The sequence below is a fragment of the Sylvia atricapilla genome, chromosome 1 (genome assembly GCF_009819655.1).
Source record: "Sylvia atricapilla isolate bSylAtr1 chromosome 1, bSylAtr1.pri, whole genome shotgun sequence".
Lineage (NCBI taxonomy): Eukaryota > Metazoa > Chordata > Aves > Passeriformes > Sylviidae > Sylvia > Sylvia atricapilla.
In genome coordinates, this window is record NC_089140.1 from 81,221,257 (window position 1) to 81,245,997 (window position 24,741).

Consider the following 24,741-nt stretch of genomic DNA (forward strand, 5'->3'; position numbering starts at 1 on the left):
CTGAGTGTGGAAATAAGTATATGTGTGTGTATACATATTTGTATATCTTTGGTCCACATGAAGTAGGTTATTCTGTGCCTTGATGTTGATTTTTCAATTCTGTAAGCTACCACATGAAACAAGGTGTGATGTTGTCAACCACTGCTACTCTGTAGGGACTATCACCATAAGTTGTCTGAGCCTCTCCCCAGGCCCCAGACACATGGAAATGTGTTTTGGATCAGTGCACTCTCTACAGATATCCCAATAGCTGTTAAAAAAAAACAAAACAAAACTTTTCCCTCCTTCCTCTCTTATTTTATTCTCCACACTGTCAATCTGGAGTCCAAATGTGAGCAAAAAACAAGCTCATTTAAACTGGTGTTTTTAATGAAGCCTTTTGAATCACTGTGGGATAAGCTTTGGATGATTTTGTTGAATAATCAGTGGCTACAAAAAATCAGCTGTAAATTCTGCTTTTAGAAGAAGATCTCATATATCAAAAGATTTCTTTTGTCTATAAGTTAGTAATGTTTCATATCTCTGGTTCTGACTAAAGTTAAAATATAAAAATATTCAGGGTTAATAAAATTACAACAGCCATTTTGTTTTACACAGTTCAGTATAGTTTGCTGTGACTTGATCATAGAAGATAATGATTTTCACTTTCCTTATTCTGCATTTCCATTCTAAATTTTAACCTTTCTGGTATTGTTGTGTTTGGCCATGGAGGCCTTCCTTTAGAATAGCTAAACTTGCCAGCAGTGTCTCTGATTGTATGTATTACTGATATCAGTACATCCTTTTTGCTACACACGTTTCTGTTCTTTAGGGATTGTGCCCCACAAGTCATTGTACATCATGGGGTCCTAGATTCAGAGACTAGCAACCAGTTGTCAGGGTGCTGTAGTCCCAAAACTGCAAGTATCGAGCATACTGACAGTCTTACTGATTACACACCTTCTGCATGTAGTCCTCACTGCAGGGAATCCATTCACTGGGACTATCATGTCAAGTTTTCTCCTTATTTGCAGGAATGGTTTTCGCAGCCTTTCATAGTCTCTGCTTGCCATGTTGATGCATTTTTTCCCCTTAATGTACTGTTTTTAGTTACCTTTCACCGAGAGCCATCTGAAAAGAGCCTTAATATTATCATACTTGTTCTATGGCCTGTGGACAAAATTTTAGTACAGGTTTCTTGAACATCTGCCTCACTGGATTAACGTGCTTGAAGAGTCATTCAAAGAATTAATTTTCTGTCCTAAGCAACAACTATGCTCTTGTAAAGACAGCAAAGAGAATGCACTGGTAATTTATACTTCCTGATGAAGTATCTTTTGATATATAGTTAATTCTCTTAAAATATTTCAACTTTTTTTATTATTGTCTTCCTGTACTAACACTTCACTACTGAAAAACTAATAGCCATGTGTCATCACTGTTCAAGAGCTGAACAGTGAAAAGTTCCTGTTCAGTTGTGAAAATGATAATTTGTAGTCTTCTAGCATAGACTTCTCTTTGCTACCCAGACGCTGGTAGAGACAGAAAATGGGCAACGGGGCACATGACAAAGGTCCAAATAAACTTCCATTACTCTATACACTGCCAAGAGAAGTACTCACATTATTATTTACTTGTGCAGCATCCACACAAGAACAGGTGTACTGGGTTTGTATGGCAAGCCTCTGGTATAGAAGGGTGGCTTCTGTGAGAAGCTGCAGGGAGCTTCCCCCATGTCTGGCAGAGCCGATGCCAGCTGGCTCCAAGACAGATGTGCTGCAGGTCAAGGCTAAGCCCATCAACAATGGTGATTCCTCTGTGATAACATATTTAAGAAGGTATAAAAGTTATTGAGCACAAATAATTATGCCTACAGAAGAAAGGAGTAAAAAAATGTGAGATAAACAGCCTTGCAGACACCAAAGTTAATGGTGAAGACAGGAGAGGAGATGCTGAAGATGCCAGAGCTCAAATTCTGCTGCAGCCCAAGGTGCAGACCATGGTGAAGCAGCTGTGTCCCTGCAGCCCGTGGAGATCCATGGGTAGGCAGAGATCCACCTGCAGCACATGCAGGAGACTCATGCTGGAGCAAGGGAATGCCCAAGGGAGGCTGCGACCCTATGGGAAGCTCACCCTGGAAAGACCTGTGGCCCATGGAGAGAGGAGCCCACACTGGAGCAGGTTTGCTTCAGGACTTGTGACCCTTGAAACCAGCAGTCCCTGCCTGAGAGACTACACCCTATTGAGGAGATCTGTTCTGGAGCAGTCTGTGGACAACTACAGACTATGGGAAGGATTCATACTGGAGAAATCCCTGGAGGACTGTCTTCCATGGGAGTGGATCCCATGCTGGAACAGGGGAAGGACTCCTCTTCCTGAGATGGAATAATGGCAGAAACAACATGTGGTGAACCGACCATAACCCCCATTTCCTGGTCCCCCTGTGCTGCTGGCAGGGAAGAAGTAAAGAATTGGGAATAAAGTTAAGCCTGGGAAGGAGGGAGGAGTGGGAGGAAGGTGTTTTTAAGATTTCTTTTACTTCTATTATTCTACTCCAATATTAGTTGGTAATAAATTTAGCTAATTTATTTAAGTTGTTTCTATTTTGCCCATGAAGGCAATCAGTGAGTGATCTCTCTCCATCCTCATCTCAACTCATGCACCTTTTGCTGTATTTTCTTTGCCTATGCACTTGAGGAGGAGTCCAGTTTTGATGAGAACCTGTCTTCAACCAGGGTCAGCCCACCCCATCTTTTCACCTTCAGGATTCTGCTTTAGTAAGCTGGTGGTATTCTAAACTAGAGGAATGTTTTTTTACACAGCCAGAAGCTGTGTGGCTCATCTTATGTTCATAATTGACTTTTTCCACCTTAATGTCTTCAATGATCATCTGTCTTTGAAATCAAACAGAATACTATTCTTAAAGTTTGACACTATTGGAAATTTTTAAATCCTCTTTCTATTATTGATATTCATGACAGGTGACTCTTTTTCATTTATGAAGTTCTACAGCCTCTAAAGATATTTATGATTTGTCTTACTGAGAACAGTAGCAAAGATCCCAATTGGGATCCAGACTACATTCCTGCTGGGAGTTGCCAATGTCATGCAGCTATGTGGAAAGACAGATATGATCCTATGATACCCCAAAAGGTGTCTCCCAGTGTAATAGAGAAAATTTGATCTCTTTGCATAAGGTTCTTTGGAGACTTTAAATTGTGCTGGTGTGTACTATTCTGTTTATATGTATATATGCTTGAACAAGTTTTAATGAAATTAGTTAGAAATGTAAGGAAGGACTGCTAAGAGGCAGATGAGAAGAAGGTTGGACTTGTAGTGCAGGATAATGAGGGCTGAACATGTGCACAGAACCTGCCCATAAATCCATCCACAGGTACATCTAGAAAAGGATGTAGCAGTATAAATGAAACAGAAGTGTTGACAGAAAATCAAATAGTTTAAGTTTGCCATGAGTAATTTAGTTAAGAAACAATGAATTTTGTCACACTTTTCTGAGGCAAACAAAATAAGAACAGAAATAATTTGATATAGAGGTCTCTAAAAATGCAAGGGGCTTTATTCTATAGTATCTGCCATAGCAGGCAATAACTGGGAATTTGTCCTATATTGCTAAGATTAGTCTTGCTTTTCTAACTTGGGAAATAAAGGTGGTCTTCTGATGTCTGTGGGCATTCAGATGCCGTGCAAAACCAGATGGTTTACAATCGTATGTGTCCCCTATCCCTGCCCTCAGCTTCCGCAGGTTGCCTTCCACTCCTTGTGAGGTTATAACTGCTTGATAATTTTTTTTTTGTTCTGCAAAACATCCAGTTCTCCTATAGGTATTGAGTTGATTAAGCTGGAGTCTTGTAGCCTTGTTTCAGTTTCCTTACACCATCAGCAGCAATCCGTGAATGGTACCACTCCAACACTGGTGTGTGCCTTCACATTATTCATGAAATCCATGCTCCTGTGAAACTATATCTTTAAAATTTGCCCCAGGCATTGTTCTTAATATTTTATGTGACTTGACAGATAAAAATAAATGAGTTCTATTGCAATCTGAAACTTTCTTGGGAATTCATTTGTTTTCTTCGAAAAAAGCCAACCCATATGGCAGGGCAGAATTTACTTTTACAATTAAGTGGCACCAACGAAGGATTACTCTCAGAGCATTAGCTCCTCAGTAAGCTCAAGGAAATGAGAGACTGCTTGTTTATCTTACTCTGATAAATTCTAATAAAATATTCAGATGAAATATTTCTCTGTTTGTTACTTGGTGGACTGATTTAGCATGTAATAAAATATTATAGTGGTTTCTGTATTTTGAAATACGAGTAGGCATTCATGGATTTTTCCAAGAACAACCTTGTCTTCTCTGCTGTATGAAAGTGCTTTGCCATATGTTTCTTTGGAAAGGTCAGTTGAAGGGGGAGAAGACCAGATTAGGTGAAGGATGCAATAGTCTATGAACTGACCAGGCAAATTGTGCATTGCCTTTTTTTCCTCCTTATCTCCTGACAACGTATGTAACACATAGCAGCTCTAGTTCTGATAAACCAAAAATTGCTAAAAGTGTTTCACCCATTTTGGCTCAATGAGAGTCAACAAAAAGCATGTCTGAAACCCAGTAGTTTAGGGCAAATTTTTTATTGTTATTATTTTGTGACTTAATTTTTTTTTCTTAGAGGTTTTGTTCAAACCATGCAAGAAGATATATGTCTATTTTTAAAGCAAAAATGAAGTTATCCTCTTTTCCCATTCCTTCTGTTGAAATTTTGAACTGGTGGAAGCCTGGATTGAGTTCATTCCTAAAATGTAAATTTAAAACTATAGTTGAACTAGTTCACTTGAACTAAGAAAAAAAAAAAATTTAGTTCAAGTGAACTTGCTCAACTTTACTTTTAAATGATATAGTTATTATCAGAAATAGGTCTCAAAGCTATTCAACTTTCTTTTTAATTGGTTAATATATATTTAGACATACCTTACTTTATTTTTTTTTTTTCATTGAGTATCCTAATACTGGTGGCTTTCTCCTAAATGTTTTCTTGCAAGTTAATTAAACTTGCTTTTTGGGATTATAACTTGCTTTGAGGTGGCTTATTGCCTCAGTCACTGCTTATCTCACTGATGAAGGACTGCAACAGTATGGCTTCTCACTTAATTAGATGTGTGTTTGGGAACATTAATTTGAACCATTACCACTACTTGCCATAATAACAGAAAGGCAAATTAAAGGATTCATTAGCAGAGGCTTAAAGATCTCTAATAAAGGAATAAATAACTACACAGGTTTGCTTCTTGCTGTTGTCTGCTCCCAGCAGGAGAATCTGAGAGCTTCTTGTTAATAAGGTGCTCTGAGGGCTACATATGCAGGGAGAATATGCAGGCAGAGGGAATTGTTGCTCTATTCTTTGAACATCCATCTGGGTATCACTGCTCATTTAACACTTGGCTCAGGGTAATCAATGTCTGTCCTTCCACTGATTGAACTGGGCTAATCTAATCTAATGTATGGTTTAATGCTAAATCTATGGGAAATTATTGTCTTACTACTGCAGAAAGGAAGAGGTTTTATTCCTCCTACCTTGCTAACAGGTTCCTGAATATTTTTTAAAGCTTCATACCTCTTCTGCTCATGCATAGTTCCACTCTGCAGTTTTCTCCTTCTTTGCACCAATACTGGTAATAGTCTGGTTGCAGAGTGACACTGGTCAGTTCAGTAACTCCACAAAAGTCCTTCCTTTTCTTGTGATGATTTAATGTCTCAGCATTTTAATTAGAGTAGCTGACATAGTGCATCATCACGGGAGCCCTGAAGTTGATTCAGAGCAAAAAGAGAAAGGACACATTTATTAGGAGTAAATGGGATTTCTGCCACTGACATTGCAGTTTATTTTCTTAATTAAAAAGAAAAAATCCAAACTTTGGATGTTTTAGACTCTTTACCTTCTCCCCCTGACCTTTCTTGCACCCCACCTCCAACAACTCAAGCAAACCTTATATGCTCAAGTTGGTTACTGTAGTAGGAGACCACAAAAAGTTTGAACTGTCTAAAATTCCAGGTTTTAAGCCCATTTCCATTGTTGGTGTTTTGTTGTTGTTGTTGTTTTTGAGGAGATGTAACAGCAGCACTTAAATTTAATTTCAAATTAATCTTGAAAAGAAACATAAGATTAATATAATGAAAATGAAATGGTAACAAGATGACATAGAATTTGCATGGCTCTTAATGTGAGTGAATACTGTACAATATATGTATTATCTGCCAAAATATAAAATCTGGGGGCATGTACTTTGACATATGTGTTGCAGCCATAAAAATGTATTAAAGATTTGGTTAGCCACAGTTATGAAACACAAGATTAACATTTTGATTGAGTTGATATTGCAGGATAAAGTTGTGTCCAACTACAGCTTACTAAATAAACAGCTCAATAACCTCATTAACTCATCTGGACTAAAACATAATATTCAGAAACATCCTTGACCTTGCATGCATTGGAGGCACACAGGTGTAAAATATTGCTAAGCCTTTGCCAGCTGGGGGGAACTTGAGTGCTGTGCGTGAGAAGTCAAGGCCAACAGAGGACGATATTGAAGTTTGAGATGACATGGCATGAGTTCAGGAGGAGGGTGACATCCAGAGCTGCAGGGGCCCTTCTGGTACTTTTCTGCATTTTCTGGAGAAGCCCATGCAAGAAATATGTGGAAGTGACATCTGGCTGTTGTGGAATATCTGTGCAGGAGTGCTGTGTTCTAGGATCTCCAGCATTGCTGAGGCCGTATGAAGAGCCACAGGGAAGCAAAGATTTACTAATCCAGAGGAGAAAGCATGAGAGAAGGAAATCAGATTTCACAGGACCCTTGAATGGATTAATTCAATTTTTATTAGGATTCTATAATAATTTACTCCCATAGTGTTTTTCTTGTTCTGTTTGACAAGCTCTTTGTCTCACTAGTCAGCTTATGTTTATATAAGTCTTCTCTTTGCCACTTTGACTGTTAATGAAATGTGGCTAGTCTTCATTCCTCAAGAAAACATGTAATTTTAGAAATTATTTTAAAAGAGCAATAAGAACACCAAAAATCACTTCTCCATATTTTTTAGGATGGATCAACATGACCTACTAGTCAGAAAATATTTATCTCTGCACATAAGATGTTTTCACATTTTTAGCATTTATCAGTAAGCCTTTCATTTCATTATTCTCATTTGCTGTGGCTTCCGTTTCATGAAAATGAAGATAATATATAACTTCTGGCCATTCTACTTTTTGCTATTGTAATTTACCATTTTCATAAATAGTTCAATGAGAACACTTTGATTAGGTTTCTTTTATTTCCAATGTATTGTTCTTGGCTTTTTGAGGTATTTTTCCTATAGATTCTTGATTTTATCAATAAAATTTTGTACATATTAGTTTTATTTATATTGATTATCTCATTTTGCCCCAAACATTTTTTTTTTAAATTTTCTTTCCACTTGATGACTTTACTATACTGCAAAATTAGAGTTGTCTTTCGCCCAGAACTTTACCATCCTAATAGTGGAGTTGTAAAATTTTGCTCAATAGTTGACTCTGCAGAGTTTGTACTTAATATTTTCAGTCTTACTATTTTTTCTACCAGTGAATTGAACAAAATTTTCTTCTTTCATGTGAATTTTTTTCTTGAAAGAAATGAACAGGAAGGAATCTTTTCTTAGTTTATTTCCAGGAGATTTGGCAGCATGTTTGGTAATACCTTGAGTGTCTGAGTTTGCTGCAACCCCTATTTATTGATTCAAGCTTTCAATTGCAAATGCATGTGGGGGCTTAGGAAGTGTTATGGAGATTTTCTTTGTTATTATATGTTTTGCATTCTTTTTAAAAAAGGCTTAATCCTGAATCCATGTTTTCCTGAACTGTGTGTGCCATCTTAATGTTCTTCTTATTCATGTCTGTGTCTAATGCAAGAGTATTTATTGTTGTTCCATTCAGCTTTTATAGCTTGCAGCTCCACAAAAAAAAGGTAAAATGCTGGATTTAACCACCATTACTAACACGATATACTTTTGAATCTTTATGCATTTTCAATTGTTTTTTGACTTGGACTTGTTCAGGAACATACAGAAGATTAGTTTTAAACTTTTAGCTGTAGTCACACTGAACGCATTCGCTGCAATCGATTGAAATATATTGTTGTGAAGGAGGTGACTGGAGCATGCTTTTTGTGTGCTTCCAGTCAGTTCCCACTGATACCAGAGGAAGTGTTTACCCTTGGGTTTGAGCAGGCTCTTGACTAACGGGTTTTAATTACAACAGCTGAGCTAGAAGAGTTGTTCAGTGCTGTGAATGTAAAGCACAATACTTACTGCCTGCTGGATCTCTGAAGGGGAAAAGGATGCTGCTTTATCTCAGTGTTGTGTTTTCTTCTCATTAAGTGTCCTTCTGTTTGCAGATTTATGTAACATATTTGCTTTCCTCATTCATTAAGCACCAAATGGAAACAAATTTGCCAATTACTGCCATTGTCAAATCAGTTTAGTTCCAGCGTGCAAAGTTGTATTCGTCTTGCTTATTGCCACCGTATTTGGAAAAGAGGCAGGGCTGTGTGCTAAGAGGTCGTATCTGTGCTACAGAAATGTAATTTTATTTTTCTTTTTCATTCTTTGTTGCATTCAAACCATAAATGCACTGTAGCAAAGCTGAACAGAAGTTGAAAAATGGCAGTCCAGGGCATAATCTCAATAACCCTTTAAAAAATATTGTCACCTGTCTCGTGAGGAGCATCATGCTTTGCACATGTCATGAAAATTGGCAATGGCTTTTTATTTGGACTGCCAGATTTATTAATACTGCCTTTCCTATTTTTTTTTTTTTACTGTCATGCTTATTTCTTTAATTTACTTTTATTTTTTTTCTCATATATGTGCTTTCTGAACGAGTTCTCACATGCTAGTGATGCATGCTTTAGAAGTTAAACTGTTGAATTTGTAAAGTTAAATGTAGTCCTGCAAGTTTTACTGAAGTGGGCACATCGAGGTAGGAATAGCTCTGATTGCTCTCTGAGTGCTAGTTTGACACTCAGCCCAGGATTATTTATGTAGTCACAGTCAATCTGTGCTGTCCATTTGCCCAGTTTATGTTGCTAAGGTGTTTTTATTGTCTCTTGCACATTGCTTTTCTTGTTCAGTGTTCTTTCTGCTGGCTTTATAAAGCTAAAAATATTTTAATTGGTTATTGGCAGCCACAGGAAATTGAAAAATGTACACTAATTAGCCTTGCCTCTTGATCAGTCACATGAATATAGACATTTTAGTCTCCCTTACACTTAGAGGGTCAATTTTTCTAATTTCACACGGAATATATTAATGTGTAGAAGTGTTGTGCTCTACTGAATAGGATAAAAATCTCATTTTCTAGGAAGAAAAAGAGAAGAAAAATGTTAAGTGTCTGTTTTTCTTCAGGCTGGCACTATGTTTGTGCATTTATTAGTTTAGAATCTTTAAAGTTTGGGACAATAGCTTACTTTTTAATAGGCTGAAATGATGTCAGAATGGGAAATGATAAAATGTCACTATTAATTTGATAATCTGTCCTAAAAATGCCTCATGAGGCATAAATTTTTAGCAGATATCTGAAGATGAAGTACACGTAGCAATTGAAATCTGTGTTAAGTAGTGACCTGGAAACTAAATGTGTGAGACCACTGTCTGCTCACATATTCTGCAACAGAGGCTGCATTTATTTGTAGAGTGAGATGGGGCATTTATGTGCTATTCCTGTGAGTCTGATATCACTGATTTAAGAAAGCAGTTTATACCTGCTGAGGATGCAGTTCAGTTTCTCTGGAAGAAAAAAAGAAGTTGTTTTGCAACAGCAATGAAGTCAGTTTCTTTGATATCAGAGTGAAAGGAGTGCAGTGATGGTTGATGGAAGTTTAAATGCACTGAGATGAGGAGACCAAGTATTTATGCTCCCTGCTGAATACTTCTGGGCAAGACATTCTGCAGAAGTGAAGGCAATTTTTCCTTACAGAGGGAGTGTAGAAGTGTTAGAAAGGCTATAATGCATTGCTTCCTGGTGTTCTGGTGAAATTCTTTCCTCTTTCATGTAACTTGGTGAAGCTTTGTGTACTCATTGTTCTGCAAAGTACTGTTTTGGTTTATCCACTTCAGGTCGTTTATCCTCTTCATGACTCAAACTCAAGTATTTCAGCTATATCTTTGTGGTGATTTACCTGTCTAATAATACATATTCTGCTTTTATTTTACTTTCACATGAATTCTTGCCCTCAATAACCCACCTTCTGCATTTTGAGTAACTCCCTTTAGCAATATTCCTAGGAAAGACTCATGACATTGTTCCTGTCCAGCAAGAATTTAAGTGGATCGTATATGTACCAGAGTCAATAAATAAATACTCATGGCTGTTTCTGAGAGTCCATAAAATAGCCATGATGGCCATGGTGGTTGTGTTTCTGAGGTAGACACAATTTGGTTTTGTTCTTCTCCCCTTCCCTGCTGTCTCATTAAAAAAAAAAAAAACCACAATTGAGATGTAAACTACAGGTTCTGACTACCTGTGCCTATTGACAATGCCTCATACCTCTTTTGAAGGAATTAGAATTATTATCTCAAAAAATTTGGCCTATAAGTTACATGGACACAATATTTCAGATAATTTATGAATATTTCAAATATTTAAAGTTCAAGTTTAAACTTACTCATCTCTTTATAATTTGGGGTTTTTTCTTGCTTTAAGTGAATTTTAAAAAATCTTATAAATTTGTGTTATATATTTTTTATGAAAAAATTAAAATTCAAGTAATTTACATTATTATTTAGAAATCCTTTTATTTTCATCTCTAAAATATAAACACTCTGTAGTAACGTTGGAAAATCAGAGATGTTTTAAATAAGGTAAAAAACAGGCAGGAGAGGACTGAGTGGTATAGTTTCTGTGAAGATGCAGTAGAAAAAATGAATAATGAAGAAAAAGAGGTGTGATAAGAACAAAGAAAAAAAGAAAACAATGCAGTAGGAGGAATATGTCTTTCTTGTGGTTTACCTGGACTCCTCCCAAGGTTTGTAGGTCCAGTAATGCTGCTGTAGAGAAAAGGCAGGGTAGAGAAATATTCTTGCAATAAATGCACAGGCTTTCAAAAACTGTGCTCAGTTGGCTTGCATGTAGCTTCACCTGTCTGTGGGAAAAAATTCTTAGGCTTCAAAGAAATTAGACAACATAGGGTAAGACTTTTCTCAAAATGGTGACAACTCCGGGACTTGTACAGATTCGCCATCATACTGGGATCCTGTGTTTCAGACATTACACGTATGTGGCTGAGCTAATTGCGTGAGGCTCCCATCTTTGTGAGGAGAAATGGAGAGCTTTAATCTGCCTGTCCTTGTATTCTGAAGTAGGCATCCAGCACTGATGACATGAATCTGCAAAAGCACTGAGTATTCCTTCCCAGTGATTCTAAAGGAAGACTGGAGCAATGAATCAGATGTACATATATCTACTTTATTCATGTTCAGCCAGTCCTTCAGTCTGAAAATCTATTTTAGAAATCAGCTTCATTCTTATCTCAAAGGGCTGTATATTAAGACAGCCTCTGAAAGAATTTGAAGTCCTTAATACCTGTCACTTCTAAATTTTTTTCTGCATATATAGTCATTAATCACGTTTTTATTTAAACAGTGGTAATATTTGTTTTCTTACTGAAACATTAGTAACAATTCATTTTTATCTGCTATTTTTTTGACCCCAGAAACTACCTCTTCCGATTGAAGCTTGAAGATCTCTCTCTAATACAGGTATGTTTTATTTCTGTTTCCTTAGTTACTCTGCAAGACATAGGTAACCAGATGTTTAAAAGCAGATAATCAAGATGTTCATAAGCTTCATAGCTACATATAAACATGCATCTGTTTTTGTCCTTTTTCTGGCCCCTTATTATATAAGTAATATTATCCCTTTTAATTCCAGATTAGCCTTTGTCCCAGGCCATACAAATCTGATGCTGCCTTAGTCTGCTGTGATTTTGTTAAGAGTGGATTTTCATAGTCTTCAGTTAATACAATTTAAAATTAACTATCTTTAGATTCAGTACTGCCCCTATTAATTCATGAAGTAATACTGTACAGCTGAATACAGAAAAGTAAAATGCTTTCAGGTAGGACTGTCCTTGTGATTTGTAAAACAACTTGTGTATGCTTTAATTAGGCTTTCAGATTTTATTTACCTTCCTAGACTACTAGAAACAAGATCTCATATTAGCTTATATTTAATCAAAACTGCAATATTAATAAATATTCAGTTTTGTTGCTGGTGTTTAAAGCTGTGACACACTAAGCACTTTTAATATACAGATTTTGGGTTGTCTACTTTCATCTTCTGTGCCATATTCAATATCCTGACAAATAATTTAAGTCCTAAAGATTCTTGTTGAGAGGCTGCATTTACAAGTCTCTGATGGTGCCATTGTAGCTTATGCTGCTAATTCATAGATTGAAGTTCATGATTTTCCTCTGTTAGTACCTGTATCAGTAGGCTGAATTCAATAATGAGGGAGTAATCTGTAGATTACAGAGGTTTATAATTGTGCTATCTGATTCAACGAGACCCCTTCTCACTCTAATCAGAAAAAGAATACAAACTGAGCACAGAAATTATACTGTTGATGTTATAGTGGGTTACTGGGTTTCAGTCTTATGCCTTTAAACACTCTTCTCAAGTTGACTTTTGGTAAAGTTTCTTATTTTGTCTTCAATGTTTTAGCACCACTGTATCTTTTAGCTTCTGTATCTTCTAACATTCTTCAACAAATCTTTAAAGAATATGTGTTTCTAAATCAGAAGTGTTCTTTTTTATTTTACCAGCATATCTTTAATATCTCTACACCTAGTATTAATTTTTTCCCCTTTTTTCAAACCTACCACTATGACTTCTTCTTATTTTTCCTTCCCAGATCTTCTCTTCCTCTTGTTTCCCCCTACTTCACATATAGTTCTGTTAGACTGCCTCAGGACAGCCATTATCCAAAGACATGTTTCCTTGGATATGCCAGATTTGGCAGCTCCAAATCAGCTGTGAGGTGACTGAAGCCTTTGTTTTAGTTTATAAGGTGAATTGTTTAGGGTTTCCAAACTAACTAAGCAACACATTCAGGTCTTGTCTTGTAATCTAGTATTAAGGTTGAAGGAGGCAGGAACAAAAGTGGGAAGCAAAGCAAGAGCTGTATGAAATCCTTGCAGAACAGACTGATGGAATTTCTGGGGAGAAATAAAGCTTGCTGTGCTTTAACTCTTTTGATACTCAATTGATACTCAATTGACACTCTGTGTGCTAATTAGCGTTTGTTTGGCAAAGGACTGAGTGCTTCGACATGTCATGTATGGACAGAAGAAATTTTCTTTTAACATTTCGTTTTCTTCACACAATTTTTGTCATAGTAATGATGTAAAAAAATCTTATTTAATTCTTCTACTTATGTTGTTTGATTTGGTTTTTGCATGAACCAGCTTTTGTAAAAACATGCAGATGTTTCACAAGCTAGTAACCATGTTTCACATCTGGAAGAAAAGACACGCAGTGAAGTGTTGGGTAGGATATTTCAGCATAGCTCAATAACAAGACAGAAAAGGCCAGAAACAAGACAATCTATTTACCTGTTGTTTAATTATCTTAGAAAATTGCTCAAGCTCTAGTTTTGCTATTATGTGTGGGAATCAGGAGAAAAATTACTGACTTTTTCTCTTGCACAACAGATACTCCCAACATGGAAGCAAATTGGAACAATTTGCATCCTACTTTTCTGCAGTTTTCAATTAGACTTTTATAACTTTATTTCCCTTGCACTGACACTTTGATTTTTTTTTAATAACTGATTCATCAGTTGAATCTTTCTCATTGTACTTTTCTCTCTGGGAAACAAAGGGAATGCCTCAAACTAAATTTTGACCATTGACGCACTTCGGTTATTTTTGTCTAAGTTCATTTCCTCATCTGTCATGCCTGTCTGTTGGAATATATTAGTTTGTGCACACACTGCCACTGGGAAGACAATAGGCTTCGTGTTACGTGTAATAAACTGCAACAGTAATAATTTCATATTTATAGCAAAAGCATATTTGAAAATATTTAGTGTCCAAATTTCCCTGTATTTTTGGAAAGATAGGCATTTTATAAACAAAGTGTTCTTTTGGAGTATTATCAGACTTTGCAAGATTACCAGATATTGTTTAGTAATAGGAAAGTTTCCAAAAAAGGAATAGATTAAATAATGACTTCTTGTTTGCAAAATTTTTCACTAATTTATTTGGGCCAAAATATGTGTATGTCCTGTCTTTTACAAGTGTATGCCTGGAAAAGAGTTTGTAAACACAGGATCATCTTCCTTGGGAAAAAAGAAAAAAAACCCGAAAACCCAAACCATAACCAAAACCATTTAACATCCATTTGAAATACAAGTTATCACAAAAGAAATGCAGAACATGTACTAAAAGGGTACTGTTTCCACCAGTTTAGTGGAAGTTAATCCCTTGTAAAAGTGAGGTTAGAGTGCTTCCAGAGTGCATCAGACAGGATGTGCGTTTAAACATGAGCTGGGGCTGTGCACTGAGACATCGTCCCCCATTGTGGGCACATCAAAGTTGTCATCCCACATGTCATGGTTCTGTGCTCTGTACTTTATAGGAAGAGCATGTTGTTTGAATAAGCAAGTTTCATATGATAACATCTTTAGCAAACCGGTATTTGATGCGTCTCAGCAATTTGCTTTGTGTAGCAGAATAAAGAAGAATAGAGCAAGTGAAAGCCTTTTAAGCTCTTGACGGAGAAGCCGAAGAGTCAAATTGTTCAAAGCTGCCTGTTGGAACAATGCATGCATAATGATTATGGATTAGGGAAGAAGCACTCACTGGGGTTGTAGAAGGGCAAATATTTTATCACTCTCTCTGCAGCAATAGTAGGCTCACAGACAGAGAAGGCCTGACTCTGCATGGATTTGTTTTGTGAGCTTTGCTTTGTTATTGTTCACCTCAAGTAATAGCAGAATGATCCATAAAAACATTGACCAAGATGAAAGCTAGATTTTGTGAAAACTCTTTTGTATTTTTTAAAATATAAAAGCAAAAATCTAAATAGTAGTTTTTAAATGAGTAAGTTTATTGTCAGAAATGTACTTTAAAACCATGACATCTGAAAAAGGTCACCATTAATAGTGGGGCTTCGACATTATGTGGTGGATGGTCACAAGTATTTGTTCTCACCTTTTTTTTCCTATTTTTTTTTTTTAAAGAGAGCTTCTAAATTCAAACATTTATTTGTGTCTACCTACATGACAGATTTTCTGATTTGTCTGTAGAGAGGGAAAAGCTAATACATCCTGGCTTATAAAAGTCTTTATGCTACAGTTGCCAGAAACAATAAACCAGCCTGCATAATCTTTTAATAAATCTCATAGAAAGTGTGCATCTTTTTTTCTTCTGTAAGGTGAAGTTTATAAACTCAGGTGGTTAAGGCATTTGCAGGGCATATACTTGAGTATGCCTTTCTCATGTAAATGTTCCATCTACGAAGTCTATTTGCTATTTGAGATGCTCAGAAGGTTGAGTATGAGCCTATTCCAACTGCTTCTCTATTTGCATGGTTCTCCTCAGGTTTTATTCTCATTCAGAAGCTGGACATCTTTCAGTCAGAACACCACATACCATAGAGTCCATTTTTAAAAGCAAGCTTAGCCCATTTTTACTTCAAGTATAAAATTCAATATTATGTAGACTAAGATCACAGTTTTGCTTTTTATGTGTTACTCGACTTTAAATTCTGGAATCTTGAGGTTTATAGATGTGTTTGCGTATATGTGTTTATACATGCACATCTATTAACAAGGCATTCAGGGAATTAAAGGCAAGATTGGAGCCATGAATTTTCTGGAAAAGGGGCTACTTTGGAGAAGGAATTTTACCTAAGAAGATTCTTGCTATTGTTTGCATATGTCAAGAGTGTTTGAAATACATGTTACATGTGATAGTTCACCTTGACACGAGACATTATTGGCTAGATGGTAGGCTAAATAATGAGTTAAGTAAACTATACTATTCTTTGAGTATATATTTTCTGTGTACCTATGTGAAACAAAGAGGGAATTTGATTCCATGATTGAGATTTTTTAAAAATTCATATACATAACCTGAAATGCTTTTTTAAGCTTTACCTGAATTTTAATACAGAGTATAATTATTAACAACATTTAATTTTATTTTTTTTAATAAATCAAATCCTCACCAAGGTTGTAATTCCATTTTGAAAATAACAATTGTTATGTACAGGTCTTGCTATATTTTTTGAGAAGCCTTCATAACTTTAGTTTGTCTTTGGTTAGGGTGGTACTTGGCTAAATCTATAAAAAATGGGGGCAAAAATCACTTGAACTCTCCGTTAATTTTTGTGTCAGTGCTCTCGAGTTCCCTTTGCCATGAACAAACTGAAAAGTTGTAAGTAGCTATGTATGATCAAATCTTTGATTTTTGATGATGTTAAACACCTGTAATTATAATCAACACATTCAGAGATAAAGAGAATGAGACTTTAATTTTTTACCCTCAAGTTTTTTGAGTCACTAAATAAATAGAATCCTTAAAAGGCAGAGCAATTCTTTTTCTAAAACTTTTATTCATTGTATTTCAATCCATTTATTTTCTGTATTGTATGTTACTTATAGTCACTATTTGTGTAACTGATACCTAATTTATGAAATGCATGAAGGAAATCTGATGAATCATCATTTTATTTTGGGGTGAAACAACTGTTCTAAAAAGGAAATGCAAGAAATATTTTCTCTGATATCACACTTGAAGGCATAAGGGACCTCAAGTAAGGATGTCCTTAACTGATGACAGTCATAGCTGAGCGATATTGAAATGCCAAGAAGACTGAGATTTAGCATTCTATTTGAGTGTCTAAGTAGGGGAAAAACAGATAAAACAAATGAAAATTCTCTCTTGGGTTCTTCTGTTCCTGGTATCTGTTTAAGGGTCAGGGGAATAGAGAGTATTCTTCCCTTTTACAGGTATTTTTCTCCCTTTTTTATGTGAAGCTACCAAAATATTGTTTCTTCTTAGGCCCTTCACACTTGTGTCTAGGCCACACAATGGATAAGCTGAGTTATTATGCATAAGTTAGTGTTACTTTTGATGCTGTTCCAAGTTCCTCAGAAGGTTGGAGGTGAAGTGAGAAACTTGTGCTTGTAAAACTTTTCCAAAGAAGACTGAAGTGACTAAATCACAGAGTGACCACAAAATAATAGAGCTGATGCAAATGTCTGTTTTGGTGCTAGGGATGACCAAATGTGCAGAAGTATTTGGACTGTTACCTTTTGTCTAAATTGGTGCTGAGAGCAGAGTTTAAAAAAGGAAAAAAAAAAAGAAAAAAAGAAAAAAAGAAAAGGCAAATGACAGTACATCTACATATCACAATGCCACTGCTGTCAAATACCTCTTCCTCTTGTTGATACCTTTCTGGTGGCAGATTGTTGGATTTGATTATATGATAAGTGCACAAATAATTAAATTAGAGTACTGGAAATTTAAAGAAGGTTTAAAAGTATTTGTGAAGCCAGAGCTAGTCCTTTGTATCAGGTATAGATAGACCTGGTGGCTAGTGTATTCCATTTCTTTATCTGTGATCCCATTAGTATTTTCATTATCTTGTTTTCTGCTTGCATAACAATAGTTTTTTACCAAACGTGAAAGTTTATCAAAGCCAGAAAAGGATGAATTCAGCTGTTCAGTATCTAATCTTTACCCAAATGACTTCTTTTACATGGAGCTGAAAGCTAGATAAACCGTGTTACATCCTAAACCTAGATAAAACATGTTAAATCACACAAATCCTGTTACTCTCTTTACAACATATTTGTGCAGAAATCAGTTACCAGCAGACAACGCTTCATTTCTGCTAAAAAAAAAATCATTATTGGAGCAGCTGGTGCTCTTAGTTTCTACCTGTTTATTAGTCAGAGGATGGCTACTGTTCTAAAACCATTCAGGTCATCTTTGGCCAAGTACTGATTCACTCTGCATTCTGAATTTTCTTTCCATGTGTGGGATTTTTCATCTGCAGAAGTGTGGTTACACATATTAGCTAATTGTTTAAGGATTATTTCCGATGTGTGATGTTTTAAGTTCATATGCAGACCCCCACTGATAAACTATATAAAGGACATGTGAGGCAGCCAACTGAATGTGTTACTCTTCTGCTCATTTCTGCTATTTATTCATTTACATTTGGCTTCTACAAAATTGGAAGGTTATAGTCTCCAGAATTTGTAATTTCTCTTTCAGTACAGTTGAAATTTGTCATATAAATTTAAAAAGCATCTAACTGAAGAAAAAGAGTGCTGGCAAATTGGCAGGGTTTTGCTGCTGCTTTGGCTTATCTGTATGTGTTAGTATTTTCAGAGGTGGAGGAAAAGAGTAGAAAAAGGAAAGCAGGCAGAGGTGTAATTCTTCATCTATTTGCTATATCTAAATATAAGTATGTACTAGTACTAAAATATGTGTGCAAGTGTATTCCTAGACAAATTAGTCCATTTACCCAAGATGCTTAGCTTTTTTTATTTTTTTTTTCCTTACCTCTTCTTGTTAGGCTGCGTTTCTTGTATGTTTACAGTACATCTTCTGTTCTGATTCTGCAGTCAGGAAGCAAAATAGGTACTAAAATTTTTCCCTTGCACTGGAGCAAAGCTTCTGTTTTCTTTAGGTATTAAACATTTGTGGGTTTGTTTTTTGTTTTATTTAATTTGTTTGATTTTTTTTAAGAGATAGGGGAAGCCTGACTATATAATATAAGGGCATTTGTTCTCATGGCAAATTGAGGTGATATCAAAAAGTATGTGTGTACATTTTACAGCTGATACTCCTGAAACAGATGATTTTGATTTTATAGTGGAATAATTTCACCCTTCCTGGTACTTTTGTCTGGTATTATATGTGTCTGGTATTATATGTGCATTGACACTGCATTACAGGCACAGAAGGTAATTGTGGAAATGTCTTTTCCTCAGAAGATGACACTCATTCATGTCTTCGCTAAAACAATAAATCATTACAGTTACACAAGAGTAATCACCAAGTAGAATCTGTTTGAAAATAAATCAGGCTGCTGCTTTCCAAATCTCTGGACCAGGTACAACCCTGGCATACTTCAGCTAATTCTGGACTCAAGCAGCATCCTGTGACAACTGGCTGATATTTATGGAGGGATACAAGCTCTGTTTGACTATCAGCCTTTTTCAGTGTCACCTCTGTACTGAGAAAGTTCAGAAAAGTTAGGTAACTGTAGAAAATGAGAGCAGAAAAACTAATACAGAGACTCAAAGCAGATTGTCTTAATTCTTATATTGTCTTGCTCAGATGAAGAATTTGCCACAAGCAGTTGCTGATGGAGAGTTCCAGCTCTTTGGCAACTGGATGCTGCAGTGCTGAGCAATTTAGAAAAGAAGCAGGATAGGCAGGATGCTCTGGAAGACATGATATCTGTAACAAAGTGTCTGCAAACATGTTTATTGATTTTTGCATACCCTGATATGGAACTTCATTGTGTGTTCTGGCCTGGAACAATTAATTAAAGTTCCAACCACAGTTTTATGCCATGAATATTCAAAGAGCAAGCTTAAAGACACATTTTTCTCAGCCACAGGGGGAATTGTCTTTTGCAGTACTGCAGAGATCCATTCAGCAGCTCTGCAAGGTTAGGTGGGATAGGGCATAGATGCTTCTGGGTAATGCTACAGGGAGGAGATGAGTTCAGCATGTTAGTGGTTATCAGTACCTGGCATAAAGGCATTGTTTGGTCTGTAGGATCCCCTGCAATTGGTTGTTGAAATTAAAAACAACCCATGAAATTAAGAAGAGCAATATTTAAACCTTGAGTAATAGAAAAGGAATGGAACAGCCTCATGTTCCCTCCCTATAGGGAAGAAAAATTTAAGATATACATCTTGACCCTCAGCTATAAGGAGCCTTTGACTTTAAAGGATGCATCCAACTGCTGAACTATGGGAAAAACTGTCTGTTTGTATAAGGCAAAAAGTTCTGTTCCCTTCCTTCCTAAGGAAGAGGTGCAAATATTTTCAAGGCTAGGAGACTAGATTTTTTCTAGTATAGTTAAGGAAAACTCAGGATTTTTAAACTTCTAAGGAAACACTGCAGCCATACTGAGGCTGAGAGACAGGGATACTTGTTCCTATTACCTAAGTAGAAGGAAGGATTTGAGGAACTTGTGCCAAGAACATTGGTTGGTGAGGATTCCATGCAGGAATGTGTGGGAAGAGGGACCTACTCTCCTAAATGGTTCAGGGCACAAAGAGAGGGTTGCTTCCAGCATGTTACTTGCCCAGTCAACACTACTCAATCCAATTTATGGGATGGATTGCTGCTCCTAAATGTTTGAGAGAGATGCTGCTTAGTCATAGCAGAGGAACCTAGTCCTGTTCTGAATTGAGAATAGAGGAGTAAAGTAGTTTTGTTCTCATAAGCTTATCCAATATATTGGGATACCTTTTGTCTTCATTTTGCCTTATCCTTATTTTTCTGCTGCCTTTTCCTTACCGTGTTTTTAGTTCTCTTCTGTTTTGGCATGGATTGTTTTACCCATCCCAGATGATACCTCAGTATGATGCTTCTGCTGTCAAGTCTGGGAGTGATAAATCATGTCAAACTATGGAAATCAATCAATTTATTAAAATTGAAAGCTAAATGTTCTTTGAAATATCTGGGTTTAGACACATATATGAGATTTTTGTAGTAATTTTTTTGTTTAGCTGTTGTTTTGGATTTATTTGAAAGCAGGCAAATCTAGATCCCCACAGACCACAAGCAATTCCCAAATGCTCAGTGGAACAAATTGCCCTCTGAAGGGCATAATCTCACCCATAAAGCAATTAAGAGAAATAATGTTGCTGTTTATGATGTCAGTATTTTACTTAAAGTTTCCCTGCCTTCAAATCACAGTATTTTTAGGTGTTTGTCCTCAAAATGGAACTAGGAGTCTGAGCTTAGGCGTTTAGGCTCTCTGGTGAATGGGAATAGCTGTACACTCAAGCATGATATCTGAGTTCTGAACTTTCTGATCCCCCTGAGGAAGAATGTTAAGTGCACAGGGAAGAATAAATTAGTAAATGCTACCTTTTTTTTTTTTTTAAATCATCTGTATTGAATTTGAAAATAAGATTTTTTTCTACATCACCCATATGCAGCAGGCTTCCACTGTGAGTAAACTGTATGTAAAATGCATGTCAAACTCTTTCTGTCTACAAGCAGTAGAGTGGAAGACTGTGTGACCACTGTTGTCCATTCTTAACCAAGGCTGAATTGAATATGGGCTAGTCTGTTACAGAGTTAAGTTAATTATAGGTTTATGTGCTGTATGTTTGGTTTTTTTCCTGTTTTTTTTTTTTCCTTCCCTGATTTTAATACTATCTTATTCAGTCAGTACTTCTGAACATTTGCTCTAGTGCCTTGGAAAAATTTATTTGCTTCTCCAAATCAGGGATGTAATTGTGGTCAGTATACTGATTTTCCATACAAATAATCAAAATACCAAAAGAAAAGACCAGGCCATTACAAAGTTATGGGAAAAGAAGAAATTAAAAGGTCTGTACTTGGGCCTGTTCATATATATTGAGATATTTATAGCAATTCAGATTGATATTAATAATGAAAACTATATAGTTCAAAGAAAACAAAATAATAAAAATGGATTTTTACCAGAGGTTAATATTTATACCTACAGTTATGTCTATATTCAATTTTGAAAATTACCTCCTTGATGAAAACCTGCAGTTCTTTTTCCCAGGCTGTAGCTACCATTTTAGTAGTCAGAAATAGTCAGCCACAAAACTATTTGTGTTTTGGTTTAGGTTTTAAACTGTCTGATTCTGTTGGGTTTATTAAAAATCAAATGAAAGACCTTCGAAAAATCTCACAATTTCATATTTATGTGGGTACCCAGGATAAAGCAACCTTATGGAAATCAGTTCTAGGAGAAACCAGTAACTGCGTCAGAAGCAACACAAATTTCTGTTAATTATTAGTTAAATAACTATTTCATTGTGGCATTGGCGATTTTTATGTGTTATGTTTCTTAATAACAGTTTCTTAATACTTTAGTTTCTAAGTGAAATATAAGGTGGGCATGAGTTTTCAGAATTTTGAAATCACCTTGGAGATATTTTGATTGATTAGTAAATATTTCTGTAGGTAGGATAGAGATTAAGTGGAATATTTTCCATTGTTTGGAAAAAATACCCACCAGATTTATGCTTTTATGTTTTTATGACTTTCTGAGCTTTTGAATTGAGCATTTTAAATTAAATAGTGTCTGGTATGTGTATGTGACATTGGTTTCTGTTAATTGCATTTAAACATGAATGACAGTGTGAATTAGTTCTGAGGCCACATTGAGTGGAAACTGCAGTAGCTGCCCAGTGTTTGTACACAGCATTGCTTTTAGGGATCTGTCTGTGGGAATCCTGCTTGTAAGGGTAATAGCTCATAAGCTCCAAGTCTTTGCCTAGGTACTTGGGGAATTCTGGGAGTGATTCTGTGCCTCCACCCCCTTAACTGAAATGATGAAAGGTCAGACTGTTCTTTACTTTTCCCCCCACTTTATTACTACGAGAACTATGAAATCTGGCAAGAGGAGAGACTTTGAGGGAAGTGGAACTGTGGAAGCTTATCTGCATGAATGTTAAGACTTTTGCACGTTTTACTTTCCATTGATGAGATGAAACCTTTCTCAGTGAAACTCTTTCTGACTCCTAGGTGCCTAGTTATTTTTGTTACTCAGTGAAATTATGCAGGCTCATATTTTCTGAGTACCTGGGCAATAAAAATTTTTGAATTAAATTTCATACTGTCAAATGCACACAAAACCTTTCACAGTGGCATTTTTTTCTTACTTTAATTAGGCTAGGACTTATTAATTAAGCTTTTGCAGTATGTCAGGACAGGTCTGAAGAAACAGTAATTCTGTATGTTCATAGAAGATCAAAAATATGCCATCATATATTTATGAAGACTGCTCTAGGCATGATTCCACGGTCTTTTCTCACACATCTGTCAGGGGTGTTACTTATAGAATATTGTCCTATTCAGCATGAGAAAATAAAGCTGAATGAGTTGTAGTTGACAAAACTCTGCATATGCATTGACAAATTAAAGCCGAGTGGAGAATTTCACATGCTAATGTTTATGTAGACAAAATCCTTTATAAACTGATTTTTTTTTCATTTTTGACATAAAATGGTCCCTACTGAGAACAGCAGGGGTGTCAAGAGACCTGCTTGGATATACAAGGAGTTTCCAACTAAGCTCAAGTAAAATGAAGAAATATTCTAGTGGTGGAAGCAGGGAGAGGTGACTAGGAAGGAGTACAGAATTCCCTGTCCAAGGAACCTTGGTGGGGATGAGGAAATGCAAAGCACATGTGCAGTTGAATCCCATGAGGGATGGGAAGAGCAACAAGAACTTTATTTTAAAGGAAACAAATCACATACGAATAAGCTGCTTTTGTGTTTCCTCTTGAATTTGTATTTAGATTATTATATTCTAACTGTCCTATAAAGGAGACTGAGAAATAAATTTGAAACTTGGAAACTGGTGCATGGAAAATTATGTGCAAATAATCTACAAAAGCAGGCTTGCTGTGTAAACCAAATATATTTTTCGACTAAAATTTGTAGTTTCATTGATTTTTCTGCCACATGCCCAGCTGTGACGCACAAAAGGAGGAATTGCTTTCATTTTCAATTGTAGGGGAATAAAAAAGTCCAGTCATTCTTATTTCTATGAAATTACATATAAAACGTATGAAGGTATTGTTCATTATACAATTGCACTTTAATTAGTTGACCTTAAAATGAGGGAGCAAAAAAAAAAAAAAAAAAAAGGTAAACCTACTCAGGTGAATGCTGAAGAAATATTTGTATTTCTCTCACCAAACTTGCTGAAACTTCTGTGGTGAAATAACAGGTAGCATGATGAGACGCTGGTTTCTAGCAGTTACATTCTCACTGGGACTTGCCAGTTGCAGAGAAGAATAGCTGGACAGGCTGGAACAGAGGTAAAAATATATTTCTGTGATTTAAGCCAATCAGACTGAAGCTCTATAAATGTGTTTTAGAGTCGGTGCAACATACAAAGCTCACTGATAATGCTGTGGAATGCCTGTCTGCTAATCACCCTCATGAACTGGGAAAGAAAATAGATCTTGTAGCCTGAGAAATCATTCTGGGATAAACACATCTTGCAGATGGAGTTAGGGAGTTTCTAAAAGGGAAAGTTCAATGTTTACTGCAAGAAGTAGTTAAAAATGTGTTATTTGTTTTTATCTGTGAAGAATAAGTAATATTTGTCAGACTTTTTCAGAACAGCAGGTGTGTGGGCATTGCAGAACATAACAGAAAGGATCATGAAGTCCTTTCTGGGAGAACCAGCCATGCATAAATGCCCTTCTGATTCTAAACAGCCAGTTCAAGGAAATGTGCCAGGAACCTGGAGGTTACCTCTTAATAACAACAGCAACACAACAAAAAAAACCCAAAAAATAAAAACAAAACAACAACCCCCCCCCCCAAAACGTAAAACACAGATTGAATCTGGTTTGTGTAGAAAATCTGAGCCAAATAGATGAAAGAGCTTTAGTCAGTGTAACACAGAAAATGGAGTCCTGAAAGATAAAATCTGAGGAGAAAAGAGGATTAAAA

The 24,741-nt window shown here is 36.1% G+C and overlaps 1 protein-coding gene across 2 annotated transcripts in view; it reads left to right on the forward strand.

Annotated features, from left to right (window-relative positions):
• The window catches only part of SEMA5A (semaphorin 5A), a 311,419-nt gene that overhangs the window by 116,651 nt on the left and 170,027 nt on the right, over nt 1-24,741 (forward strand). For both annotated transcript variants that reach the window (XM_066326614.1, XM_066326605.1), the window contains one exon: nt 11,740-11,785. In XM_066326614.1, coding sequence (XP_066182711.1) covers nt 11,740-11,785 — 46 coding nt within the window. The remainder of the gene's footprint in view (nt 1-11,739; nt 11,786-24,741) is intronic.